Source organism: Panthera leo, chromosome B4 (genome assembly GCF_018350215.1).
Source record: "Panthera leo isolate Ple1 chromosome B4, P.leo_Ple1_pat1.1, whole genome shotgun sequence".
Classification (NCBI taxonomy): domain Eukaryota; kingdom Metazoa; phylum Chordata; class Mammalia; order Carnivora; family Felidae; genus Panthera; species Panthera leo.
Genome location: NC_056685.1, coordinates 79,221,982 through 79,245,732, shown reverse-complemented (window position 1 = coordinate 79,245,732; position 23,751 = coordinate 79,221,982). Strand labels below are relative to the sequence as shown.

The 23,751-nt window shown below is 48.9% G+C and overlaps 3 protein-coding genes across 7 annotated transcripts; 1 reads left to right on the top strand and 2 right to left on the bottom strand.

Annotated features, from left to right (window-relative positions):
- Window positions 1–12,847, top strand: AAAS (aladin WD repeat nucleoporin). 5 transcript variants are annotated; one of them, XM_042946667.1, is made up of 16 exons: window positions 3–235; window positions 888–1,015; window positions 3,897–3,952; window positions 4,246–4,337; window positions 4,526–4,572; window positions 4,831–4,929; window positions 5,243–5,386; window positions 10,544–10,664; window positions 11,008–11,132; window positions 11,323–11,383; window positions 11,503–11,686; window positions 11,797–11,890; window positions 11,973–12,040; window positions 12,182–12,263; window positions 12,375–12,459; window positions 12,579–12,847. In XM_042946667.1, the coding sequence occupies exons 1-16, from the start codon at window positions 113–115 to the stop codon at window positions 12,801–12,803; spliced, it is 1,734 nt and encodes a 577-aa protein (XP_042802601.1). In that variant the 5' UTR covers window positions 3–112; the 3' UTR covers window positions 12,804–12,847. The 5 variants fall into 5 exon arrangements, with proteins under 5 accessions (XP_042802605.1, XP_042802601.1, XP_042802602.1 ...); XM_042946668.1 differs by having other exon boundaries at window positions 4–235; window positions 11,503–11,593; XM_042946670.1 differs by having other exon boundaries at window positions 113–183.
- Window positions 12,848–13,118: 271 nt separating this feature from the next.
- Window positions 13,119–19,286, bottom strand: MYG1 (MYG1 exonuclease). The gene is made up of 7 exons (XM_042946672.1): window positions 19,009–19,286; window positions 18,798–18,910; window positions 15,930–16,089; window positions 14,048–14,200; window positions 13,787–13,909; window positions 13,491–13,672; window positions 13,119–13,335 (listed from the first exon to the last, which is right to left on the bottom strand). The coding sequence occupies exons 1-7, from the start codon at window positions 19,225–19,227 to the stop codon at window positions 13,140–13,142; spliced, it is 1,146 nt and encodes a 381-aa protein (XP_042802606.1). The 5' UTR covers window positions 19,228–19,286; the 3' UTR covers window positions 13,119–13,139.
- Window positions 19,287–19,500: 214 nt separating this feature from the next.
- On the bottom strand, window positions 19,501–22,629 carry PFDN5 (prefoldin subunit 5). The gene is made up of 6 exons (XM_042946673.1): window positions 22,519–22,629; window positions 22,214–22,316; window positions 21,890–21,921; window positions 20,687–20,761; window positions 20,465–20,570; window positions 19,501–19,705 (listed from the first exon to the last, which is right to left on the bottom strand). The coding sequence occupies exons 1-6, from the start codon at window positions 22,588–22,590 to the stop codon at window positions 19,629–19,631; spliced, it is 465 nt and encodes a 154-aa protein (XP_042802607.1). The 5' UTR covers window positions 22,591–22,629; the 3' UTR covers window positions 19,501–19,628.
- Window positions 22,630–23,751: the final 1,122 nt, after the last annotated feature.

The following is a 23,751-nucleotide window of genomic DNA, read 5'->3' as shown; positions in this document are numbered from 1 at the left end:
CTGTTTGTCCCAGACGGCGACCCGTACGGATCCGAATCTAGCCCGGGAACTAAGAGTTAGAGGAGCGGGATCCGCGAGTTTACCGATTCCGGACGGCCTCGCGACCGGCAAGATGTGCTCCCTGGGATTGTTCCCTCCGCCGCCGCCTAGGGGTCAAGTCACCCTCTACGAGCACAATAACGAGTTGGTGACAGGCAATAGCTATGAGAGTCCGCCTCCTGACTTCCGGGGCCAGGTGGCTGGGGCGAGGAGGGAGGGGACCTACAGACATGGGGGCGGGGCACGGGGCACGGGGAACCGGAGGCAGCGTAGCGGGGACTGGGTAGCTGTCCTCAGTCCGACGAACTGGAAACCGCCTGGCCCAGGTTTGAGAATAGAAGGGCTGGAATGTATTTTAGGGCTGGGATTGGAGAGTGAGGGATGTCGAGGAGCTGTGGGGGCAGGCCTAGAGAGGATGGAGAGAATGAGGGAGAACTTAAGGGGATGTGAGGGTGCAGGAGAACTACCGAAAAGTTCGGTAGTTCTCTACGCTGCGGAGGCACAACCTGGAGCGTTTTTTTACCCACAGCGTTCCTAGGGAGGAAAAGGGAGAGAAACTGACACCTACTGAGCATTTGCTACGTACGAAAGAGGCTCTGAGTCAGATGTGCTTCACAGATATTATAAGATTTAATAATCACAGCAATCCTATGAAATACTCTAGTTTTCTAGATAAGGGAGCTAAGCTCAGTTTCCTTTTCCCACCAGGGTTACATGTATGGGAATGGGAAACAGGTGTTTGGAGCCTCTTACTCTTAGCCCAGACATGGTTTGGAGATTGACCCGGAGTTCAGCAAAGATCCGGGGGAGACTGACTCATTATTACACCACTTATTTCTGGCCTATAGTGGATCAATCTTCCTGTTCTGAACCTGACTAAGGATCCCCTGAAGACCCCTGGGAGGCTGGACCATGGCACAAGAACTGCCTTCATCCACCACCGGGAGCAGGTGTGGAAGAGATGCATCAACATATGGTGAGAGGTGGCAAAGGGTCTCCTGGGCGGTGGTCTGCAGATCCTGAAGAAGATGGGGTCACTGTCCCTCTGCCTTGGGCTGACAAGCTCTTTCTAGGTTAGGGCTGGATATCATCCATCATAACAAATTAGCTGCCCTTACTGAGAAACCTAAGTCAACAGTAGTTCATTTCATCTCCAGTGACTTGCCTTGCTTTCTGATTTGATTAAGTGAGTCTGCTCCCTGCCCCCTCTTCACATCGTTACCACTTTCTGAGCTTTTGTCTGAAGCTTAGGTGTAGGTATTATGTTGCAGTGAATAAATAATCTCCTATTTAGGTCATTCATTTGGTGCATCTCCCTGTCTGGATTCAGTTCCTGGCTGTATCACTTTTTAGGTGTGTGATGTTGGGCAAGTTACTTAATCACTTGGTCCCTCTCTTTCCTCATCTGTAAAGTGGAACCTATCTTACAAGGTTGTAGTGACAATGAAATGAATTAATGGATGTAAAGCATTTAGAGAACAGTGCCTGGCCCACACACATTAATCCCTTCAAGGGTTAGTTATTATCACTGTCATGTGTAGGATAAATTCCTACAAATCCAATAGGTGGGTTCAAAGGGAGTGTTCCTTTGTACTCTCACGAGCAGCTGCTGCTTCTCCCCGCCTTTTTCTGTGCCCCCTCTTCCTGATGTCCCTTAAATATTGGTGTCCTGGGCTGGATCTAAAATTGATACTTCATACCGGGTGTTGCCTTGTCTGCCAAACCCCTCGGTTGGCTCTAACACAGGCTTCAGACACTCGGCATGTTCAAAGCCGATCTCTTCATTTCCTTTTCCAAACCTGCTTCTACCTTGTGTTTCTCGTCTCAGGGAATGTTACCTTACTGCTCATTCAGGAGCAAGTGGGTCGAAGGTAGGCTCTGGGGCAGACAGGTTGAATCCTGATGCTACTGCTTCCTACCTAGGTCACTGTGACCATATTAATTTTTCAGGCTTCTGTTCTCTCATCTAAAAATGCAGATGTTGGGGCGCCTGGGTGGCTCAGTCGGTTAAGTGTCCGACTTCGGCTCAGGTCATGATCTCGCGGTCTGCGGGTTCGAGCCCCGCGTCGGGCTCTGTGCTGACAGCTCAAAGCCTGGAGCCTGTTTCAGATTCTGTGTCTCCCTCTTCCTCTGACCCTCCCCTGTTCATGCTCTCTCTCTCTCTCTCTGTCACAAAAATAAATAAATGTTAAAAAAAATTTTTTAAATAAAAATGCAGATGTTAACAGTACCGATTTTGTAGGGTTGTGATGGTGGCTGAATTAGATAATGAGTGTGAAGCATCTAGCCCAGCCCCCGGCATACTGTAAGCAGTATTAGCTGCCATAAGTATTACATAGGTGTTTCCTTTGCTATTACTCTTACTAATGTCTATAAGCCTTCACATTCTGTTTATTTTACTTCTTCAGCGTCTCAAATCTGTCTGCTTTTCTCCAACCTTATTGGTTCAGAGCACTTTGGCCTTTTTTCCAGATTTGTGAAATAGCCTCTTACCCCATCTCCTTCAATCCGTTTTTGTCCCTTTCTAATTTGTAGCTGGACTGATCTTTCTTTCTTTCTTTCTTTCTTTCTTTCTTTCTTTCTTTCTTTTATGTTTATTTTTGAGAGAGAGAGAAAGAGAATGAGTGGGGGAGGGGCAGAGGGAGAGAGGGAGACACAGAATCTGAAGCAGGCTCCGGCTCCGAGCTGTCAGCACAGAGCCCGACACGGGGCTCCAGCCCACAAGCTGTGAGATCATGACCTGAGCCAGCGTCGGATGCTCAACCGACTGAACCACTCAGGTGCCCCAGATTGATCTTTCTAAAATGCCAATGTGATCAGTTGATTCCTCTGTTTAAAATCCTTCCATCGTGGGGAGCCTGGCTGGCTTGGTTGGTAGAGCATGACTCTTGATCTCAGGGTTGTGAGTTCGAGCCTATGTTGTGTGTGGAGATTACTTTAAAAAAAAAAATCTTTTCTTGGTCTTCCATTCGCTGGCTTAGGGCAAGTCTTGATCCCTCGATCTGCTTACAAGGCCCTGAAAGACCTCTGAGCCTTAGTTGTCTTGTTGGTAAAATGAGCAGAATGCCATTTAGATGAATGTGATAATTAAATGAAAGGATTATATATAAAGTGCCTAGCACATACTTGGCACTCATTAAAATGTGAGTGCATGTTTTTTTTTTTTTTTTTAAAGATTTTATTAAAAAAATTTTTTTTAGGGGCGCCTGGGTGGCTCATCTGGTTGAGTGTCCAACTTCGGCTCAGGTCATGATCTCATGTCTCGTGAGTTCAAGCCCCATGTCGGGCTCTGTGCTGACAGTTCAGAGCCTGGAGTCTGCTTTGGATTCTGTGTCCCTCTCTCGCTGTCCCCCTTCCTTGCTTATGCGCTCGCGCGCTCTCTCTCTCTCTCTCTCTCTCTCAAGAAGAATAAATAAAACATTAAAAAAATTAAAAAAAATTTTTTTAAATGTTTATTTATTTTTGACAGAGAGAAAGGGAGAGAGCGCAAATGCACAAGCGGGGGAGGGGCAGAGAGAGAGGGAGACAGGTTCCAAAGCTGCCTCCACACGGACAGCAGAGAGCCTGATGTGAGGCTTGAAGCCATGAACCACCAGGTCATGACCTGAGCTGAAGTCAGATGCTTAACCAACTGAGCCACCCAGGCCCCCTTAACATTTCATTTTTAAGTAATTTCTACACACGATGCGGGTCCCGAACTCACAGCCGAGAGATCAGGAGTCACACACTCCACTCACTGAGCCAGCCAGGTGCCCCTGAATGCTCTTATTTTTAACGCATGTTTATTGAATGAATATAACTTGTGGAGGGAGACTGAAGGCATCAGAATAATCTGACTCACAACTTTCTCTCACCAGGCGTGATATGGGCCTTTTTGGGGTGCTGAATGAAATTGCGAACTCGGAAGAAGAGGGTAAGTGTTTTCCCCTCCAGCCTTCTCTAGTTTTATGGTTGGCATCTCCCCTCCATATTTTTCTTAACTTCTCCCAGCCCATTTCCCTTTAGCCCTGTTTTTCCTGCCGCATTGCTGTGCCCGTGCCATCTTTTTTCCCCTCTGCCTACCTCACATCCCCCAGAGTGGGTACCCCAAGCATTTGCTAGGCGGAAGGACCTGGGGGATGCTCGTCCTTGCTCATCCTTCATCTTAGGGTACACATTGAGAGCCCTGTGAATGGTTTAACCAGAGCTGCTTCCTCAACCTCACAGTGTTTGAGTGGGTGAAGACGGCGTCCAGCTGGGCCCTGGCACTCTGTCGATGGGCCTCCTCCCTCCACGGGTCCCTGTTCCCCCACCTGTCCGTAAGTTTGGCTCCCCCCCAACCCCACCCATTCCAGCCATTGCTCCCTCACTCCTGCCCCCTTCCATTTCCCATTCCTTAAGGTCAGGGTGGGGTGGGAGTCTGCAGAGGGTGGGAGCAGTGCAGCTCCCATTGAGGGGATAAAATCCCTGTGTCCCAGCACCCCCTCTATCCGCTTTGTTCTTACAGCTCAAGAGTGAAGATCTGATTGCCGAATTTGCCCAAGTCACAAACTGGTGAGTGTACGAGCTCCAAGGCTTTTGTGGGAAGGAAGTCCTGAACCTTGGAACTTCTCTGAGGGAGAGGGTAGTCAAAGCAGAGACCCCTCCCACTGCTTTCCTGACTGTTACCCACATTCTCCTTCCTCCTACTTCCCGACAAAAGAAATGAAAAGGGAAAAACAATACTGCCCTCCCGGGAAAGGGAATCTGAGCCTCTGGCCTGGGGGACGGGAAGGTGCAGGTTCCCCTTCCTCATGTTCACTCCTGCGCCAGGTCCAGCTGCTGCCTGCGGGTCTTTGCGTGGCACCCCCACACCAACAAGTTTGCGGTGGCCCTGCTAGATGACTCAGTCCGCGTGTATAATGCCAGCAGGTATGTGGCAGGCCCCGACTCTGCAGTCTCCATGTCCATGAGTCATCTCCCTATCCCCGCTAGCCTTGGTTCCAGGGGTCCTGTAGTTCCTGGGCCTGGTCCACAAGACCCCTTCCAGAATCGTGTCAGGGAGGCTCTACAGCTAGACACGTCCTATTTCTGGGTCTAATCTTTATCCTAGCCTTCTGTCTCACAAAACCCCTGGGCTCCGTGTGATCAGCTTTCTTCTCTTGGCTTTCCCTCCTCAACTGAACTCCGGTCCCCTGAGCTATAGTGTCCCTGCTCTGACTCAGCTCCTTAATCTTCCCCACAGCACTATAGTCCCCTCCCTGAAGCACCGGCTGCAGCGAAATGTGGCGGCTCTGGCCTGGAAGCCCCTCAGTGCCTCTGTCTTGGCTGTGGCCTGCCAGACCTGCATTCTCATCTGGACCCTGGACCCCACCTCTTTGTCTACCCGGTGAGTCCCAGCAGCCTCTGTCTTACCTTGGCCTGAGGGTTGAGGCCAGGCCAGTGGTGGTGGGTTTTGAGGTCTGGAAGAAGTTCTTTGTCTTCACAGTGCTTCGCAGGGCTGTGGGAGAAGCAGACCTAAGGTCAGCGTCAAGGTGCTGAGAAGGCCATAATCTAGAGAAAGGGATGGAACTAGGAACTTCAGGAATTGTGGGGAGTGTGTATCCATGGATCGTGGAGTGGAAAGACTTGTCTTTTTCAGAGGACTGTCTGATGTAGGGTTTAAAGGAAGTGGGGGAGGGAATTAATGTAGACAGAAGTTGAAATCAAGGAAATTTGAAGAAGAATACCCACGAGAACTAAGTAAATATAAAACCAGAAACTGATTCTTTGAATTATGAATAAAGAAAGAAAACTTTTTGGCCAGCCTTATCAGGGTAAAAGAAAACATCAAAGTATAGTATTTTCAAAGTGGGAAAGAAGAGATAACAGCAGACATGGAAGAAAATAAAAGAACTATTAGAGAATATCATATACAAGTTTAGACCAACCAATGAAAATCTAAAGGAAATATTTGATTCTTTAGCAAAATTTAACCAAAGTGGATTGTGTAAGAAATTAAAACAGATGAGCTCTACCACTAAAAAAAAAAATGCCAGGCTACGGGGCTCCTGGGTGGCTCAGTACGTTGAGTGTCTGACTTTGGCTTAGGTCATGATCTCATGGTTAGTGGGTTTGAGCACCGTGTTGGGCTCTGTGCTGACAGCCTAGAGCCTGGAGCCTGCTTCAGATCTGTGTCTCCCTCTCTCTGCCCCTTCCCTCACTCATGCGCGCGCGTGCTCGCTCTCTCTCTCTCCCTCTCTCTCTCTCTCAAAAATAAATCAACATTAAAAAAAAATGCCAGGCAATTTTGCCAATGAGATGGCATTATGAGAGTTCTATGATAATTTGGATGTTGTTTGTTTATTTTTAAAGTAGGCTCCATGCCCAACATAGGGCTTGAACTTTGAGATTGGGGCATGACCGTGAGATTGAGTCTCATGCTCTACTGACCGAGCCAGCCAGGCACCTTTCCATATTTTTTGAATTAGATCAGATCATCGAAAAATTTGGAAAGCCTCCTGATTTTTTCCCCTTTTAATAAACTTTATTTTGGTATACTTTTAGATGTTTAGAAAAGTTGCAGATAGTACAGAGTCATGGTACACCTGTCACCCAGTTTCCCCCATTGTTAACATCTTATGTTACCATGTTACCTTTGTCAAAACTAAGAAACTGATGTTTGTACATGACTAGCTAAGCTCTGACTTTCTTCAGATTTTACCAGTTTTTCCATTGATGTCCTCTTTCTGTCCCAGAATTCATCCTGATTTATTTTTATGAAGCTAAATCCTAAAACTTAAACCTGACAATAAGTAGTATAAGAAAGATATTTGAGCATAGATTCAAAAATCCTAAATAGGGCTGCCTGGGTGGCTCAGTCAGCTAAGTGTCTGACTTTGGCTCAGGTCATAATCTCACAGTTCGTGAGGTCGAGCCCCACTTTGCTGAAAGCTCAGAGCCTGGGGTCTGCTTCAGATTCTGTGTCTCCCTCTCTCTCTGCCCCTCCCCTGCTCACACTCTCTTTTTCTCAAAAATGAATAAACATTTAAGAAAAATATTAAAAGTTCTAAAGAAAATATTAGCAAATAGAGTCCAAAAGCATATTTATTTGTGTATTTTTTAAGTTTATTAATTTATTTTGAGAGAGTGTGTGCACGTGAGTGGGAGAGGGGCAGGGTGGGGGTGGGGAGAGAGAGGCCCCAGCAGACTCCACCCTGCCAGAGCAGAGCCTGATGTGGGGCTTGAACTCACCAACTGCAAGATGATGACCTGAGCCAAGACCAAGAGTCAAGTGCTTAACCAACTGAGCCACCCAGGTGCCCCCAAAAGCATATTAAAAAAAATCTTAACCATGTAGAATTTTTCAGAAATTAAAGACTATTCATCGGTAGGAAATCTATTAATATGATTTATTGCACTAGCAAGTTAAAGGAGAAAAATATTTATGTCCATAAATGCTCTTCTTAAAAAGCAGACATTCCAGGTGAAAACAGAAAGTAAACTAGGAATACAAAGAGATGACCTAACATAAAAATTTACTTAGGAGGGAAAAAAAAAGTATTTACTTGGAATCAGTAGCTCTCGTGTTAGACAGTGAAGTAGGAAACATTAAACATATTTTCTCCAGTAATGTCAAGATAAAGACAGTTACCATTATCACTGTTATTTTTCTTTTCTTTTTTATTTTTTTAAAGATTTTATTTTTTGGAGGTGCCTGGGTGGCTCAGTTGGTTAAGTGTGTGACGCTTGATTTCGGCTCAGGTCATGATCTTGCAGTTCGTGGATTCAAGCCCTGTGTTGGGCTCTTCACTGACAGCACTGAACCTGCTTGGGATTCTCTCTCTCCCTCTCTCTCAAAATAAAGAAACATTAAAAAAAACAACAACAAACATTAAAAAAGATTTAATTCTTTGAAGTAATCTCTGCACCCAAACTGGGACTCAAACTCACAACCTGAAGATCAAGAATCGCACATTCTACCGACTGAGCCAGCCAGGCGCCCCTCATTGTCACCATTGTTAATCAACATTATTTTTGGAGATTCTAGTACGTGCATTAAAACAAAAAAAATGTGATGTCTTGGAAACGAAGGGAAAATTATTATTCTTTGAAGGTAGGATTTCATACCTAGATAAAACAAGACTCAACTAAAAAAACTGTTTGATCTAATACACCTAAATGTAGTAAGGTGACTGGATCCAAGAAACCAAAAATTTAATAGTTTTCTTTTATACCTATAAAAATTATTGAGAAATTGAAGGAGAAAAAATACCTATTTACAGTACATACACTTACTGAATCGCTAAGAAGAAATTATTAAATGTATTTAATCTACCAGAGATCTGAAGAAAGTTGTGGAAGAAACTTGAACTAGAGCTGACTAAATGGGGAGACATACTATACGCCCAGACAGGAAAGTGTAATCACAAAAATACCAAATTAAGTGGACTTGCAACCAGAATTCTTCTGGCTTTTGTTTTTCTGAACTGGGCAAAATGATATTCAGAGTTTTTATTAAAGAATAAATCTGGAAGAATCGCCAAGAAAAGTTTGCAAAGAAAGAATATTGAGGGGAGTTTAAAAAAAAAAAAAAAAAAAGAAAGAATATTGAGGGGAGACTTGCCCTACCCAGTATTAAAATATTTTATGAAGTTACAGTAATGGAAAGTTACCACTGTCTGGATAAACAAACCAGATCAGTATAACTGAATAACGGAATAGATCTAAGAATATATGAAAATTGAATATGTGATAAATTTGGCTTATTATTACAATAAAGAAGTTTAGTGTGTGTGTGTTTTAGTAGTTTAGTAGTGTTGGGATAACTGGCTATATCCTTTTGGGAAATCATAAAGGTAGTCTTTGCTTTATACTTTATCTACAAGTAAATTCCAAGCAGACTAAAAAACTAAACATAGAAATAAGGGACTAGAAGAAAATACAGAATATTTCTTATTCAGAATGATATTATTAAAATTAAAATGTTTGATAATATCCAGTACTAGCAAGACCAGGAAAGTGGATACTTTTTTTTTCTTGTGAGAAGACTATATTGTACAAACTTTTCACGAAATAATTTGTTGGTGTATTTATGTTTACTTAGTTAATTTTTGAGAGAGAGACAGAGTGAGCAGGGGAGGGGAGAGAGAATCCCAGGCAGGCTCCACACTCTCAGCAAGGAGCCTGATTTCACACACTGTGAGATCATGACCTGAGCTGAAACCAAGAGTTGGACACTTAACTGACTAAGCCACCCAGGCGCCCCTATTTTTTAAAAAGTGCCAGCCTTTTTTACCCCCAAATTCTGAACTCATAGTAACGTGAGTATATAAGGATATCGATACAGAGAATTTTTTTTCCGCATTGTTTGTAATAAAACATTCCGGGGGTGCCTGGGTGGCTCAGTTGATTAAACATCCGACTTCAGCTCTGCTCATGATCTCACGGTTCGTGAGATTGAGCCCTGTGTCAGGCTCTGTGCTGACGGCATGGAGCTTGGGATTCTCTCTCTCCCTCTCTCCGCCCCTCCCCTGGTCACGTGTGTGCTCTCTTTCTCTCAAAATAAATAAAGAAACTTAAAAAAAACCCTACATTGTAAACAATTGTGAAATCTCCATTGGTGGAGGCATGAGTGAATGAATTACAGTTTATCTGTTCAGGGGAACGGAGACAGTGGAGCCACTGAAAAGAATGAGATGGATCTCTGTGAACGGACCTGAAAAGATAACTGACTTAATGTAAAGTTCAAGAATAAGTTGTGTTCTGTGATCTAGGATCTCACTGGCACTAGAGGTAGTTACAGTTTGGTGGAAAAGGAAGAGGATGGCATTGATTCAGGTCACAGCCTGCACCCGCCAGGCCAAGTGTGTGGTTCTGGATGTACAGAGCTGACGAAGTCACAGCCTCGTGGTGGAGGATGACCTCACATGCAGCACCTTTGTGACAAGCAGAAAACAATGCGGGAGCACAGACAGGAAGACTAATTCTGACAAGGAAAGACAGAAAGACAGGGTTTGCAGCACGGGATGAGTTCTGGGGAGCAGCAGCAGATATTTCTGGAAGAGAACTTGCAACCCTGAGGTAGAGTCATAGATGATCCCAGGCCCCAGGCTGGGCGATGTGGCGGGGAGAGGGCTCTGGTCTGGGGCAGAGCGCGGCCTCTCCCCTGCTCAGCACCATCCAGCTTTGCTGGTCAGTTCTTGCCTCCTGGAGGCCCATGATACAAGTTTCCTCCCTTTCATGCACTTTCATCCATGGACCTCATGGTGGCGACTCTGCCCTTTCTTCCTTCCTTTCTTCCTTCCTTCCTTCCTTCCTTCCTTCCTTCCTTCCTTCCTTTACTTCCTTCCCTTCCTTCCCATCCTTCCCTTCCTTCCCATCCTTCCCTTCCTTCCCTTCCTTCCCTTCCTTCCCTTCCTTCCCTTCCTTCCCTGACCCTTATTCATGTCTCCTAACTTGGATTTGAGGGGCCATTGGGTTTGGAAGTTTTAGTGGAAGGCAAGGAAGTAGAGTCGGGGGCGTTCCTTTTGTCGCCTTCTGACTTGATACCGTTTCCCCTCGGCAGACCCTCTTCTGGCTGTGCACAAGTGCTCTCTCACCCTGGGCACACACCTGTCACCAGCTTGGCCTGGGCACCCAGTGGGGGACGACTGCTCTCAGCTTCACCTGTGGATGCTGCTATCCTGGTGAGTGGTCCCCACCCCTCCTTTGGCCATTTGAGCCCCCTCAGACGTGAGGCAAGAGCATTCTTCTCTGGTGGTGGACAATATCCTGGGGGCTCCACTGACATTGTGGAGCCTGCTTGGGATTCTCTCTCCTTTTCTCTCTGCACCCTCCCCTGCTTGCTCTCTGTCTCAAAATAAATAAAGTTCTGCTTGCTATCCCTGTACGTATAAACCTATTCTCCTGTTTTAACAGCCCCTCTCTTGCTTCCTCCCCTTTCTGTGTCTTTCTACCTAGAAGAAGGGCAGCCCCCGTAACAGGTTGGGGATGCTGGAGTTTCCTCTCACTCCTGCTCCTTCTGCCTAGGTATGGGATGTTTCAACGGAGACCTGTGTTCCCCTTCCCTGGTTTCGTGGCGGTGGGGTTACCAATCTGCTCTGGTCTCCGGATGGCAGCAAAGTTCTGGCTACCACTCCTTCAGCTGTCTTTCGGTGAGTGGGAGGAGAGCAGGGGAAGGGGTAAGGACAGGAATGACCCAGAGAAAGGCACTTGGCTCCTGGAACTTCCAGCAGGAAGTTCTGTGACCATTCTCTGACCTGGCCCTGAGACCGGCAGAGGGAGGGAAGTACAAGTTTTGGAACCTAGAGGTCCTAAGCTGTGACCTGACTCTTTCCGGTGCAGAGTCTGGGAGGCCCAGATGTGGACGTGCGAGAGGTGGCCTACTCTGTCAGGGCGGTGTCAGGTAAGAGGCGACTGTGATTCAGACAGCCAGGGAGCAGGTGGGCCCCAGATTGTCCCAGCTTGTCTCCCTGTGTCCCCCTACAGACCAGTGTTCCTCTACCTTTTGTTCCTTGACCCCAGACTGGCTGCTGGAGCCCAGATGGAAACCGACTGCTGTTCACTGTATTGGGGGAACCACTCATTTACTCCTTGTCATTCCCAGAACGTTGCGGTGAGTCAGGGGAAATGGCTCCGGATGCAGAATATCTGGGGCAGTCAGAGGAAGGCAAGAACCCCCTGGAATATGCTACTCTGGAGGATAAAGGGAAGTAAAACTTGGGAGACTTGAGAGGTGTTGATGCTTACAATAGGTGGGAGGCAGGAGACCAGTGAGAGGCCCTTTCCTGTACTTCAGAGCCTCTGCCCTTCTTGCAGGGGAGGGAAAAGGGCGCGTTGGAGGTGCAAAGTCAGCCACCATTGTGGCGGATCTGTCTGAGACAACAGTACAGACACCAGATGGAGAGGAAAGGTGAGCTGATTGGTGAGGGAGGGGCAGTCAAAAGGTGGAGGGGCCATGCTGAGCCCTCCCAACCTACTGTTCTGACCCATAGACTTGGGGGAGAGGCTCACTCCATGGTCTGGGACCCCAGTGGGGAACGTCTGGCTGTGCTTATGAAAGGTAAGAGTTGGGGAGGAAGGACTTTGTTCGGCTACAGCCATCTTCCATTAATGGAGGGTGTCCATGTCCTGGCTGCAGGTCTCCGCCCTGCCCCGGGATTCTGCCTATAGGGGGCCTTCCTGTCACATCCATTTCTTATAGGAAATCCACGCGTCCAGGATGGTAAACCAGTCATCCTCCTTTTTCGCACTCGAAACAGCCCCGTGTTTGAGCTGCTTCCTTGGTAAGTGCCAGGTAGGCCCATCAGGTCTGGACTCCCACCAGCTTTCCCACACCGAACCCACATCCTACTCCACTGCCCGGCTCCAGATGCCTGCTCACCTTCTCCCCCTAGTGGCGTTATCCAGGGGGAGCCCGGGGCCCAGGCACAGCTCATCGCTTTCCATCCTTCCTTCAACAAAGGGGCTCTGCTCAGTGTGGTGAGTAGGCCAGGCTACTGGGCTCTTCGGGAGCTGGGCGGAAGAACCCAGGGCTTTGGCTGCTGTGTGGCCTTCTTTGGGCCTAGGCTCTGATAGACTTTTTTTGTCCCTCTCTGCAGTGCTGGTCCACAGGCCGAATTGCCCACATCCCTCTGTACTTTGTCAATGCCCAGTTTCCACGTTTCAGCCCAGTGTTTGGCCGAACCCAGGAGCCCCCAGCTGGGGGCGGAGGCTCTATTCATGATCTGCCCCTCTTTACTGAGACATCCCCAATCTCTGCTCCATGGGACCCTCTCCCTGGGCCACCGCCTGCCCAGCCCCACTCCCCTCACTCCCACTTCTAATAATAATAATAATAATAATAATAAATTCCCTTCTTTGTTTTCCACTCAGTTATGAGACTTTTTTCCAGAGAGTTGCGCTGGGGTTTAGTGAAGAAAAGAAGGTGTGGACTTTGGGTTAAGATGGCTGTGTCACTTTTCATGAATTGGGTCAGATTATTTAACTTCAAGAACTGGGTGGTTTTCAAATGCTTTGGAAAGCAAAGCTGAGAAAGTACCTACCATGGACTTTGGCATATAATAAACATTTCACTTTTCCCAAATTTCAGCAGGTTCCCAAAAGGGTGCAGGGCAATAATGGAGCAAGGACTTGATCAATATGAGACAGATGGCATTTTATTAGGGTAGGGGACTTGTGGGACGCATCGGCACTGGGCGCTGGGCCAGGGTGGCACGGGCCATGCTCAAGGCACCCTCTCGGGTGTGGTGCCCACCAATGAAGCCACTGGTGTGGACAAAGATGCAGCCAGGAATCCCACTGACCTGGTCCAGGGCCTCATCCCGAAGTCCCCGCCATGGCTCTGGCAGGGGCAGCCTACAAGTGAGCAGAAAGAGGAAGTTGGTGGGAGCAAATGGAGGCCTTGAGGAAGAGAGAGAGGGAGCACAGAAGAGGCCAAGGTTAGTGGCTCCCTCTGATAAAGGGCTGAAACAGACCTGAAGGTCTGCAGGGCGGTCCTCTAATGGTCTTACCGGCTCTGGAATGAGTGGGGCTCCTTGGGCACACACTGTACCCGCCACTGTCCAGCCTGGTCAGTGTAGATAACAAAGGCGATGGTCACCGGAGGGGACAGCCCAGATTCCAGGTGGTAGAGGTGCTCCTTCCAGGGGCATCCACCTTTGGCCAGTTCTACTATCTCCCCACTTGGGTCCACCTGAAAGGAAAGCATGGTTGGAAGGTTCAGGATGAAAGCGGGAGCCCCTGCCGACCAGCAGCCTACCAGTAGTCACCAATTCGTGAACCACAGTGCCTCCTCCCAGGCCTGTACCTGGAATCGCTGGGCCAGGGCCTCTTCCACCAAGGCCCGGGCTGGCAGCCAGCTGTGCTGGTAGAAGCCCACTCTCTGCAGAAACTCCTCTCGAACTAGATCCATTGCACGCTTGAAACCGACCTGGGAATCGTGGGAATCAGAACCATGGTGCCGGCCCCAACTTTTGACTTTGCTAAGACTGGAAGAGGCAACCACTCTCATTTCCTCCCCCGAAGCACTTACGTGCCTCACAGTCCCTTCCCCTGGGGCTCTCCTTACCTCGGTGTCTTGGTTGGGCTGGTTCCAGGTAGGATTAAGCCGAGCAACCCGGGCGCTCAGTGTGGTGGTCAGCACATATCTAGGCTCTCCCTCCTCCCACTGGGAGATCCCATTGTCCACTGCATCCACCTCCTCCACGAAGTTCTCGTACATCTAAGGCAGCAGCGGGAGAAATGCTCTTGAGGGTACCTACCACTTGCATACAGTTGTCTAGGTTTCAAAGTATGCACACACACACTCTTTCATTGAATCTTCATGACAGTCCCGTGAAGCCTCTCGGCATTCATTGGACGAGGAAAGGGGGAACTGGGGCGTTCAGCGGCTTAAGGTCAAGCTAACAGTGCTGGGGCTGGAATTCTGATCACCTGACTTCCAATCCAGCACTCCCTCCACTACTGTGTGGAGCCTGAGTCAAGGCCAGTGTGTGTGGGGTGGGGGCTGCTGACTTCAGAACAAGTTCCATGAGGGGCTCTGTGGAAGTGGATGGATCTCTGGCTGAGAGTGGGTGAGTCTCCAGGGAGGCCGAATGGGCTCTTCAGTGACCTGGTGAATGAGGTACAGAGGGGTCTGGCCAAATACGAGTCAGGTAGAGAGACGGCTGGAGGAGACACAAGCTGGGGTGTGGTCCCAGGGAAGCCCAGAATATGCCATGTGCTGTACCTCTTGAGCCTGCAGAAATGGCAGGGCAGGGCCTCGAGAGCCTGGGGGGTAGAAATGATATGCGATATCAATGTTTAAAGCAAAACTGCCTGACACACAGGCCTACAATATCACTATGTCTGCGGTTTGCAGAAAAGTGCTGTTCTTGGGGAGAGCCGATAAACTCCTCTGTGCCCAGCACCTCTTGGTCTGGACCCCAACATGATGCTCAGTTAAAACTTGGTACAACCTCCTTTAATTGCTTAGAAACCCCTCAGCAAAAGGGAAAACGGACTCCAGCAGTCTAAAAACCTTAGTATTCCAAAAACTCCAGTTCAACCATTTATATTTCTTCACTTCTTTGGATCATACTCCTCCTGTGTCACAGGGGCAGATGACAGGCAAGCGGAGACAGAAATGAACTCAACGGCCTCTGCAACGACCAGAGCTGACTAAATCTGAAGTTTGACTTATGTTTTTAAATGTACTTATTTTGAGAGAGAGAGAGTGCACATGCACGAGTAGGGGACGGGCAGAGAGGAAGAGAATCCCAGGCAGGCTCCAAGCTCAGCACAGAACTCGACTCGGCGTTCAATCTCATGAACCGTGAGATCATGACCTGAGCCAAAATCAAGAGTCTGCCGCCCACCCGACTGAGCCACCCAGGCACTCCTGAAGTTTGACTTGTGAGCTTCATAGGAGTGGGGTCAAGTAGGTGTCCTCAGAATCCCTGTTTGATGTGACACGTGTGCCAGGGTGAGTGGCCCCATCCCCTCCCCACGGCAGGAACGTGTTGAGCCGCTTGCAGGGGGTGCTGATGGAACCTGCAGATATTTTCGTAATCAAACCCTTCCCAGCTGAGCTTCCCAATCCGTGCGTCCGAGATCTGCCCCCGACCCCCCTTCAGGGCAGCCAGAACCTCTAAGCCTTAATGCTTCCAAACGTAAGCAGCCACCTCTATTACCAAGTTGTTAATGCATGTCAGGTCAAGAAAAGGACCAGGAAATGCTGCTTTACGGTTTTCAAAGCCCTTCTCCAAACACCACCTCATCCACTTCTCACAACCGCCCCAGGACAGAGATGGGAGAGACTGACCATCTCCTTGTGAGAAGATGAGCTTGAGGGAGAGGGTGCCCGGCTAGCTCTGGGCCAGGAATCCTGACCTGAGGCCCAGTCCTGCGTGAGGCCCACTCCCAGCTGGTGGAGATGCATATACGGGTCATCTCTGTCCTCGGGTCCCCACCTTGTCATAGATGGTGCCCACCATGCTGTCCTCTTCGTTAGTGCCCAGCAACTGGGCCAGCAGCTTGTGCCCGAAGTGCAGATAGATGAGTCCCGCACTGCTCAGCTTGGTCTGCCACGGCTTCCCAGGAGACAGGGAGCTCATGGTCTCTGTGAAAGATCTGAGGAGCACAGGGAGGTGGGGCTGAGGCAGAGCTGCCCCAGGAAACCCACAGTGTGCGTGTGCATGTGCACACACGAGTGGGTGAGGACACTGGAGAATAGTCAGGAGTTGGGAGGAGGAAGCCCAGCTGTGAAGGCTTCAGCTTTTCCTTGGGGTTCAACATGGACGTCAGCTTGGAGTCCCCATTCATACACGCATTCAACAATGGTTTATTGAATGCTTACTACATGCCAGGCTTTGTGTTTTAGATGTTAGGGATTACAAAAAAAAAAGAAAAAAAAAAAAAAAGACCTAAGACAATGTCCCTGCCTTCAAGTTCATCTATTAAAGGTAGACAAGCGGGGCGCCTGGGTGGCTCAGTCGGTTAAGTGGCCGACTTCGGCTCAGGTCATGATCTCGCAGACCGTGAGTTCGAAGCCCGCGTCGGGCTCTGTGCTGACAGCTCAGAGCCTGGAGCCTGTTTCAGATTCTGTGTCTCCCTCTTTCTGACCCTCCCTCTTTCTGACCCTCCCTCGTTCATGCTCTGTCCCTCTCTGTCTCAAAAATAAATAAACGTTAAAAAAAATTAAAAAAAAAAAAAAAAAAAGGTAGACAAGCACACAAACGACCAAGTGAATGCTCTAGCTAGGTTATAAACAAAGATAAGGAGGGAAGGGGGAGGGAGTGCGTTCAGGCCAAAAGATGAATCAGTAGGTGTCGCCAGCCAGACAAAGAGTGAAGGAGAAAAGGCGTTCCAGGCAGATGGAACAACATGTACGATGGCTAAGAGATCTTTTCATGGAACTGCAAGAAAGGCAAGCTTGGATGTGAGGAGTGGCAAAAAATAAAGCTGGAAGGGTCAGCAGGGGCCAAATCATGGGAGGTCCTGTCTGCTGTATTTTGGAGCTTGGACTTGATGTATACGTAGTGGGGAGCCACTGAGAGACTTTAGTGGATAAGTGCCTGTTAGAGCACTGTGCTGGCTGGCATACAAAAAATAAATAAATAAATAAATAAAAAATGCAAGATTACCTGCAGCAGTGTAGGTGAGTGAGGAAGGCAGAAATTTGAATTCTCAGTGGCACAGAGAATAGGGAAAAGGTACGGCAGTTCTCAGGGAAACAGAAACCAACCACAGCTGTAATTTCTAACTACCAGTCCATCATAATCCCCTAGGGAGCTCATTTTTTGTTTTAGTGTTATTATTAGTACAAAAATATTTATAAAATGTCCATAAGGTATAAAGACTAACATAGTAACTCCCTCAGATAAAAGTTCAAAAAGAAGCAAAACTAAATTGTTGATGGAAAACAGACATGTGCTGAACCACACGGCAGATAAAGGGCATGATGGACACAAAATTAAGGATACTGCTTACTTCTGGGGACACAGGGGGATGGGACAGGGAAGAAGTACTTGGCACAGATGCAAAGGTAATGGTAATGTTCTAGTTCTTAGGTTGGGAGATTGGTTCTTAGGTGTTCATTACAGGTTTTATATTCCGAAAACGTACATTCTTTTATGTATCAAATGCTGCATAATTTTTTAAAAAGTACATAAAATCATAAGAAAAAAGGAAATTAGTCAAAACTGTCAAATGTCCCAAAGAGGTCAACTGAAGTGAGACCTTCAGCCAGCAACCTGAGTTTGGTGATGAGGTCACCGGTGCCCTTTCCATGAGTACTGCCAGTGGAGAGATTGGGAGAGGACCAGCTAAATGAATGAATGGAATGAACTGGAAGGGAGGTGGAGCCAGGGTCCGCTCTTCTTTTGAAGACAGGTTTGAAGGGAGGGGAGGAGATGAGGCTATAAATAGAGGGTTCCCACACCACATCATTTATGAATGTAATATGTACACTTGGGAAGGAAGCGAGGGAGAGAAATACTTAGAATTAAAATAAAACATCCTCATAATCTCTCGGAGATCACCACTTTCAACAGTGTGGTGTACATGAAGGAGGGTTTTGTTTTTCGGTTACTCCTTTGATTTCCAGGCAGGGGAGGGGTGGGCAAAAAGCAGCAGAAGGGCTGGGGTTCTGGAGAATGGCGGTGTGAGCCCCCAGAGTTAAAAGTAATAACATCTGGAAAGGGGTGAAGAGAAGGGAATGAGTTTCCTGAACAGGACGGAGGGAGCTGAGGATGCCTGGGAGTGGGAATCTGAGGGTGTGCCCGCAGAGGCTCAATTTCCTTGGAAAAGTGGGAGAGATTTTCCCGGGGGAGTTGGAGGAGGCAGGGCCTTGAGAGGGGAAAAGGGCTGGAACGGTCCTGCGGACGATGGGCTGGCCTCGGAAAAGAAAGACTTCCCAGTGGAAGAGTATAAACGAAGCGGAAGACCACACACGTCTGAGCGGCCACCAACCACCGCCACCGCGTGGGCCCAGCTGTCTGAAGCGGCACCGACACGTGAAAGGACGACCCTGGGCTGGGGTGCTGACGGGGGCGAGGACGGCGCCAGTGGGAGGAAAGCCTGGCTGAGCGGAGGAAGGCAGCCGGTCGCGAGGGGCCAGAGGCCGGCCCGGGAGCCAAGGGAGGCCCGAAGCAGGATGGACGGGTGCAGAGAGGGCGGAGGGCTGGCGGGCTGCCGTCCCGCGGGACTCGGGGGTTGGCTTTCAAGGATGAGGCGGTCCCCTTCGCTGACGCGGGCCAGACCACCGCGACGGACGGCTGCCTCGGAGCGGAGGAGAGCCGAAGTCAAAGGAGTTCAAGAAATGGTATCTGGGAGCTCACCTCTGGTGATGGTCATATCGGTGTCTCTGCGGGTCGTACTCACCACCCACGTCTACCACGATGTCACAGGCGGCCAGTTTTTCGGGGTCCCGGGTCCGCACGATCTCTGCGTCCTGCAGGGGACACAGGAGGTGAGGGGGCGGCCGGGGTCGCGAGGGAGGAGGGGCGCACGGGCGCGGCCCGCCCCGGAGGCACGTTCGGCCCACCGTACCCGGTACTCGGGCAGGAGGCGCAGCAAGGCGCACGCCAGGGCCTCATCGCAGTGGAAAGTGCCGTTGTGCGTCCCGATCCGGGGCGGTGCCATGCGGCTGCCGCGGGGTCGCTTGGACGGCGGGACGGACTCCAGGCTGAGCGTTCGGGGCCCGGCCCGGGAGGGTGGCGGCCGTAGCAGCAGCAGAGGAAGAAGACCACGCAGGGAGCGGTGGCCCATGCAGCCTCCCCCCGTGGGGAGGCTGGTCGCCGACCCGGAAGAGGAAGAGCCCGCTCAGTTCCATTTCCGCTGGACGGTTCCCATGGCAACCATCCGCAAAGACCAGGTCCGCTCGGCACTTCTCCCCAACTCCCCGAGAGGCTCAGGGTGGAGCCTCCGAGATAAGCACCGCCCCATCCCTACAGAGCAGGCTCTAGGGAGGGGCACAGCGTCTCGACCACCGCCCTCCGGTCTCACCACCAGTCCTTTGCTTAATGCAAGAAAAGACCAACATTCTGCCCAGCTGGCACATTTATTAGCATGAATAAGACCCTTCCCTTCCTTGACCCCAGGAAGCCACGCCCACAAAGTCCCAGGCTCCTTGAAGCAAGGTCCCTCTGTCCCATTTCTGATACAAGCTCTCAGGCCTTGGCAGTAGCCTGAGTTGCCCCCAGGGCTGTGAGCTGCTGAATCTTCTGGCTCATCATCTCCATGACAGCTGTGGAAAAAAAGAAGCGTTCAGACCCTGGTCTGGAGCTAGAGGGGAGAACCCAGAGTTCAGGAAGTGAGAAAAAAATTAAGGACAGGTGGACAATCAAGTACAGTTAATAAAACTTTTAACACAGTGATTCACTTGGGGACACACACAAATTTAGAGTCTACAATGTGTCTAAATAGGATAACCACTGGGACATAAAAATGAACAAAATACAGTCCTAAATGATCGAAACATAACCAGAAAATTATACTGTGGACGAGAGTTTTGCCTTTAGAACAGTGCTTCTCAATTCTGTGTAACGGAATTACCTGGGGAGCTTTTAAACAAACACTGACCCCCAGAACTCCCCCACCCTCCGGTTGATTTAACTGGTTTGGATCAGACTCGGGCTTCCTTTTTAAACTTCCTGGGTGATTCTAATGTGTAACCAGGGTTGCAACGGCTAGTCCTTAGTTAGGGCTGTATTTCTTTCCTGTGTGTTCATTTACACATATCATTTCCCCCATTCCATCCCATTAGATAGGAACTCTTCAAGAACAAAGATATAATTTCCTTCTTCTAAAATTCTCAAGCACCCGACCCAGGAATCCACAAATAGTGAATCTTTAATGCACAGAATCTAGACAATAACACATCTAGACATCAAACAGAAAGACATGGCTTTAGTCTAGCAAAGGGGATGTCCCCAGTTCACACTGGAATCCACGTTCTTTATCATGGAGGTAGAAAGAGTGAAGAGATGCTCCAGGCCAACCTTACCCTGTTTCATGGCATGCTTCTCCTGCAGAGCTGGCTGGATTTTCTCCATTTGCTTGGTGAGGAAGTCTATCTTCCTCTTGAAAAAGTCCTTGGCATCCTCAGCTGTCTGCAAGGCCAGAGGTGAATGAAGGGCTAAGAGAAGACCCCATGCTGCACTCTAGCTCGTCCCCTAAACTTCCTTTCCCTGCTCAGAGAGGCATCCACGTGGTTACTTCCACTCACCTTTTCTACATAGTAGCCTGTTCCCACATCGATGAGGACATGTTCCACATCATGTAGCTTCCCCGGGACATACATCTGAGAAGTAAGGATTAAGGGAAAACTAGCCCAGCAGGAGTCATGATTCCCTGTCAGCTAACCTGCTTGGCCTTTTCTAAAAAGCTACAAGGCACAAGGACTGAAGGATCTGGAGGCCTTAGAACTATACCTATACACTCCAGATGGGGAGGGACAGAGAACTCGGTGCCTTATGGAGAAAGGACATATGCTGGAAACACTCTCTGGCCCTCCCATTCTCCAAGCAGTTCTTATAATTCTTCCCACTAGCCCCTCTAGAAGGACTACATACAGTGTTTTCCTACTGCTGTGGAGTAGTAAAAGTGAAAAGCCAGCCTCAGGGCACCTGGGTGGTTCAGTCAGTTAAAGGTCCAACTTCCACTCAGGTTTTGATCTCACAGTTCATGGGTTCGAGCCCCTGCGTCAGACTCTGTGCTGACAGCTCAAACCTGGAGCCTGCTTCGGATTCTGTTTCCTTCTCTCTCTCTGCCCCTCCCCTGCTCAGACTCTCTCTCAAAAATAAAAAAATAAAACATTAAAAAAAAAATAGCCAGACCACTTTCCCTCAACAGCCCCAATCACAAAATCACTAGCTAATTCCCGACGGACTTAATGCTAAGTGGCCAATCCCTATGACACTACTTCTGTTGTTTTCTTTTCAGCCTGTCAGTTCTCAGCTTCCAGGTGCCCTACTGTCACAACTCACTCATTCAAGTAAAACAATCCAGATTTCTTAGTAACAACAGTTTGGAAATAGCCACTGTTAAACCAAAATTGAGGATTCACACACAGAGCCGACCCCCTTGTTTCTATATCCTATCCTTCTATCGTTTATGTCTTCTAAGTTATTAGTAAAAGTGTAAACACACCTGTTTTGTCTTCATATTAGAGGATATTCTCAAACAGCAAAGGGAAATAATCACACCTCAATTCTATATATGCCTTTGTGCTCACAAAGCATTAGCTGGATATTGGCCCCAGGCTAGGAGAGGTATAAAGTGTGTACAATAAGAGTGTTCTCAGAATCATGGGGACACTCTGCAGTAATCAAAACTAATCCCACCTTTTTTTTTTTTTTTTTTTTCCTCGAGAGAGACAGGTGAGAGAGAAAAAGAGACAGCAGGGTAGCAGTTTCTGTCGAAAGGATACAGAACTCGTCAGTGGGACGAGTAATTCTTTCCCTGTGAAAGCAATTAAGACAAACACGCAGGGAAGGTTAAGACGTTAAAGGGAGTTCCAATAGGCACAGCACAGAGATAGTAAGAAAAGGACGGAAACAGGGACAACAGGAGCAGAGGAATGTCCTGTACATTTCAATTCTAGGCAGGCAACATGCAAAGGGCTCACGTAGCGGCATACAATACGTAGTGGATTGCTTTCTCTTCTCAGGTAAGGACAACTGGATTAGAAGGCGGGGCGAGAGTAGCCGGCTCACCACATCCCCCATGTCGCCTTCACGCGCCTACCCCATACCCTCGTTGTTCTTGTTCAGCACGTTCAGACAGTCCTTGGCTTCCACATACTTGGTCTGTACCACCTTGAGCTGGGCAATGGACGTGGACAAGAACTCCACTTCCTAGGGAGGACGGTAGACAGGGTCAGTCTGGGAGCTGGAGAAAGAGGGGAAGCACTGACGGAGACGGGGCTCGTCCTGGGATGGTGTGGGGGTTTCGCAGGGGAAGGCAAGCATCCCAAAGCGGGGAGGAACGGGGGAGAGGGAGTACGCGTGGGCAAAAGGGATGTGAGGCGGGAAAGGGATGTCAGCCGCCCGTCCTCACCTGGTCCAGCTGGTTCTTGAGCATCTCTAGCTGTGGCAGGTTCAGCTCGGTGATGTTAACTGACTGCGCCATGTTGGGAAGGAGGACTAACGAAGCGGAAGCCGCCTCGGCGAGCAACGCTCTAGCCGCCCTCTGCGCATCTCGATGGATGCGCCTGGAGGCCTCGCTGCGCCGAACATCTCTATGATCCTCCATCCCGGAAGAGAAAGAAGGGCTGGAGTCTTTAACTTGGATTGTAGAGCGTCTCGTGATTTTCACAAAACCTCGCCCGCCTGGCATAACAAAGTTGTAGCAAACAGGCTTCCTACCCTCAAGGAACTTATAAAAATCTTAAAAATATCCAGTTCATAACAATATTGCAAAGCAATGTATGCTACTCCACGTGGGTCGTATAAACATAGTGAATGACAGGCAAGCAAGAAGCCTGGGAAGTTCGCGGGTCAATAGCATCGCAAACGCGGTGCTTTGGGATCACCAAGAGTCTGGTGATGGAGAGAATAAGGAGACATGTTATCAACCAATAAGTACAGTACAAGGTTTATTAATCAAAATGACGTTTTACCATGTGTTAGATGTGAGGGATACACAAGAGTGTAAGATAATGTGCTTCTGAGGAATTTAACAATCTAGTTGGTGAGAGAAAAAACATATGTAAATAGAATTCCAGAGAATCTACTGCTGACGTGTACGGTCCTGACAAGTGTAACAGGTGTATGTGGGGGAGAGAACAAGAGCCTCTAGCACCCACGTTGGAGCAGGGCACGGCAGCTGAGGCATTAAAGCTAGTGTTACTCCCAGGATACCTGAGCACAGGAAGACAAGACAGACATGATGGGACCTGGCCAAGACACTCTCAATGGGTCTATCTCTATCCTTCCTGAAGCCTTTGTATCCACTTAGAGCATTTTCGGGGGAGGTGGGGGGTGGGAGGAGAGAGAAAGAGGGAGGGGAGGGGGAAGGAGAGAGAGAGAGACAGAGAGACTGACTCACAAGCAGATTCCATGCTCAGTGTGGAGCCTGACTTGGGGCTCCACCCATGACCCTGGGATCATGACCTGAGCCAAAATCAAAGGTCAGATGCTCAGCCAACTGAGCCACTCAGGCACCCCCAACTTAAGAGCATTTTGATACCCTTCAGCTTTGTCTGCTGAGGCCAAGCCAAGCCCACCTTTGTCCTGTGGTTTTTCCTTTCTTCCTAACACTCTCAGACTTGGACTCCTGCAAGCTATTCTC

Coding starts and splice junctions, on each gene's coding strand:
- AAAS (XM_042946667.1), top strand. CDS start 113: ATGTGCTCCCTGGGATTGTTCCCTCCGCCGCCGCCTAGGGGTCAAGTC. Junction 10,665..11,007: donor CTGTGGATGCTGCTATCCTG/GTGAGTGGTCCC, acceptor CCTTCTGCCTAG/GTATGGGATGTTTCAACGGA. Junction 11,891..11,972: donor ACACCAGATGGAGAGGAAAG/GTGAGCTGATTG, acceptor TCTGACCCATAG/ACTTGGGGGAGAGGCTCACT.
- MYG1 (XM_042946672.1), bottom strand. CDS start 19,227: ATGGGCCACCGCTCCCTGCGTGGTCTTCTTCCTCTGCTGCTGCTACGG. Junction 18,911..19,008: donor GCCTCCTGCCCGAGTACCGG/GTACGGTGGGCC, acceptor TGTCCCCTGCAG/GACGCAGAGATCGTGCGGAC. Junction 13,910..14,047: donor AGCCCAACCAAGACACCGAG/GTAAGGAGAGCC, acceptor CACGATTCCCAG/GTCGGTTTCAAGCGTGCAAT.
- PFDN5 (XM_042946673.1), bottom strand. CDS start 22,590: ATGGCGCAGTCAGTTAACATCACCGAGCTGAACCTGCCACAGCTAGAG. Junction 21,922..22,213: donor GCTGAACAAGAACAACGAGG/GTATGGGGTAGG, acceptor TTGCTTTCACAG/GGAAAGAATTACTCGTCCCA. Junction 20,762..21,889: donor TCGTCCCACTGACGAGTTCT/GTATCCTTTCGA, acceptor CTTACTTCTCAG/ATGTATGTCCCGGGGAAGCT.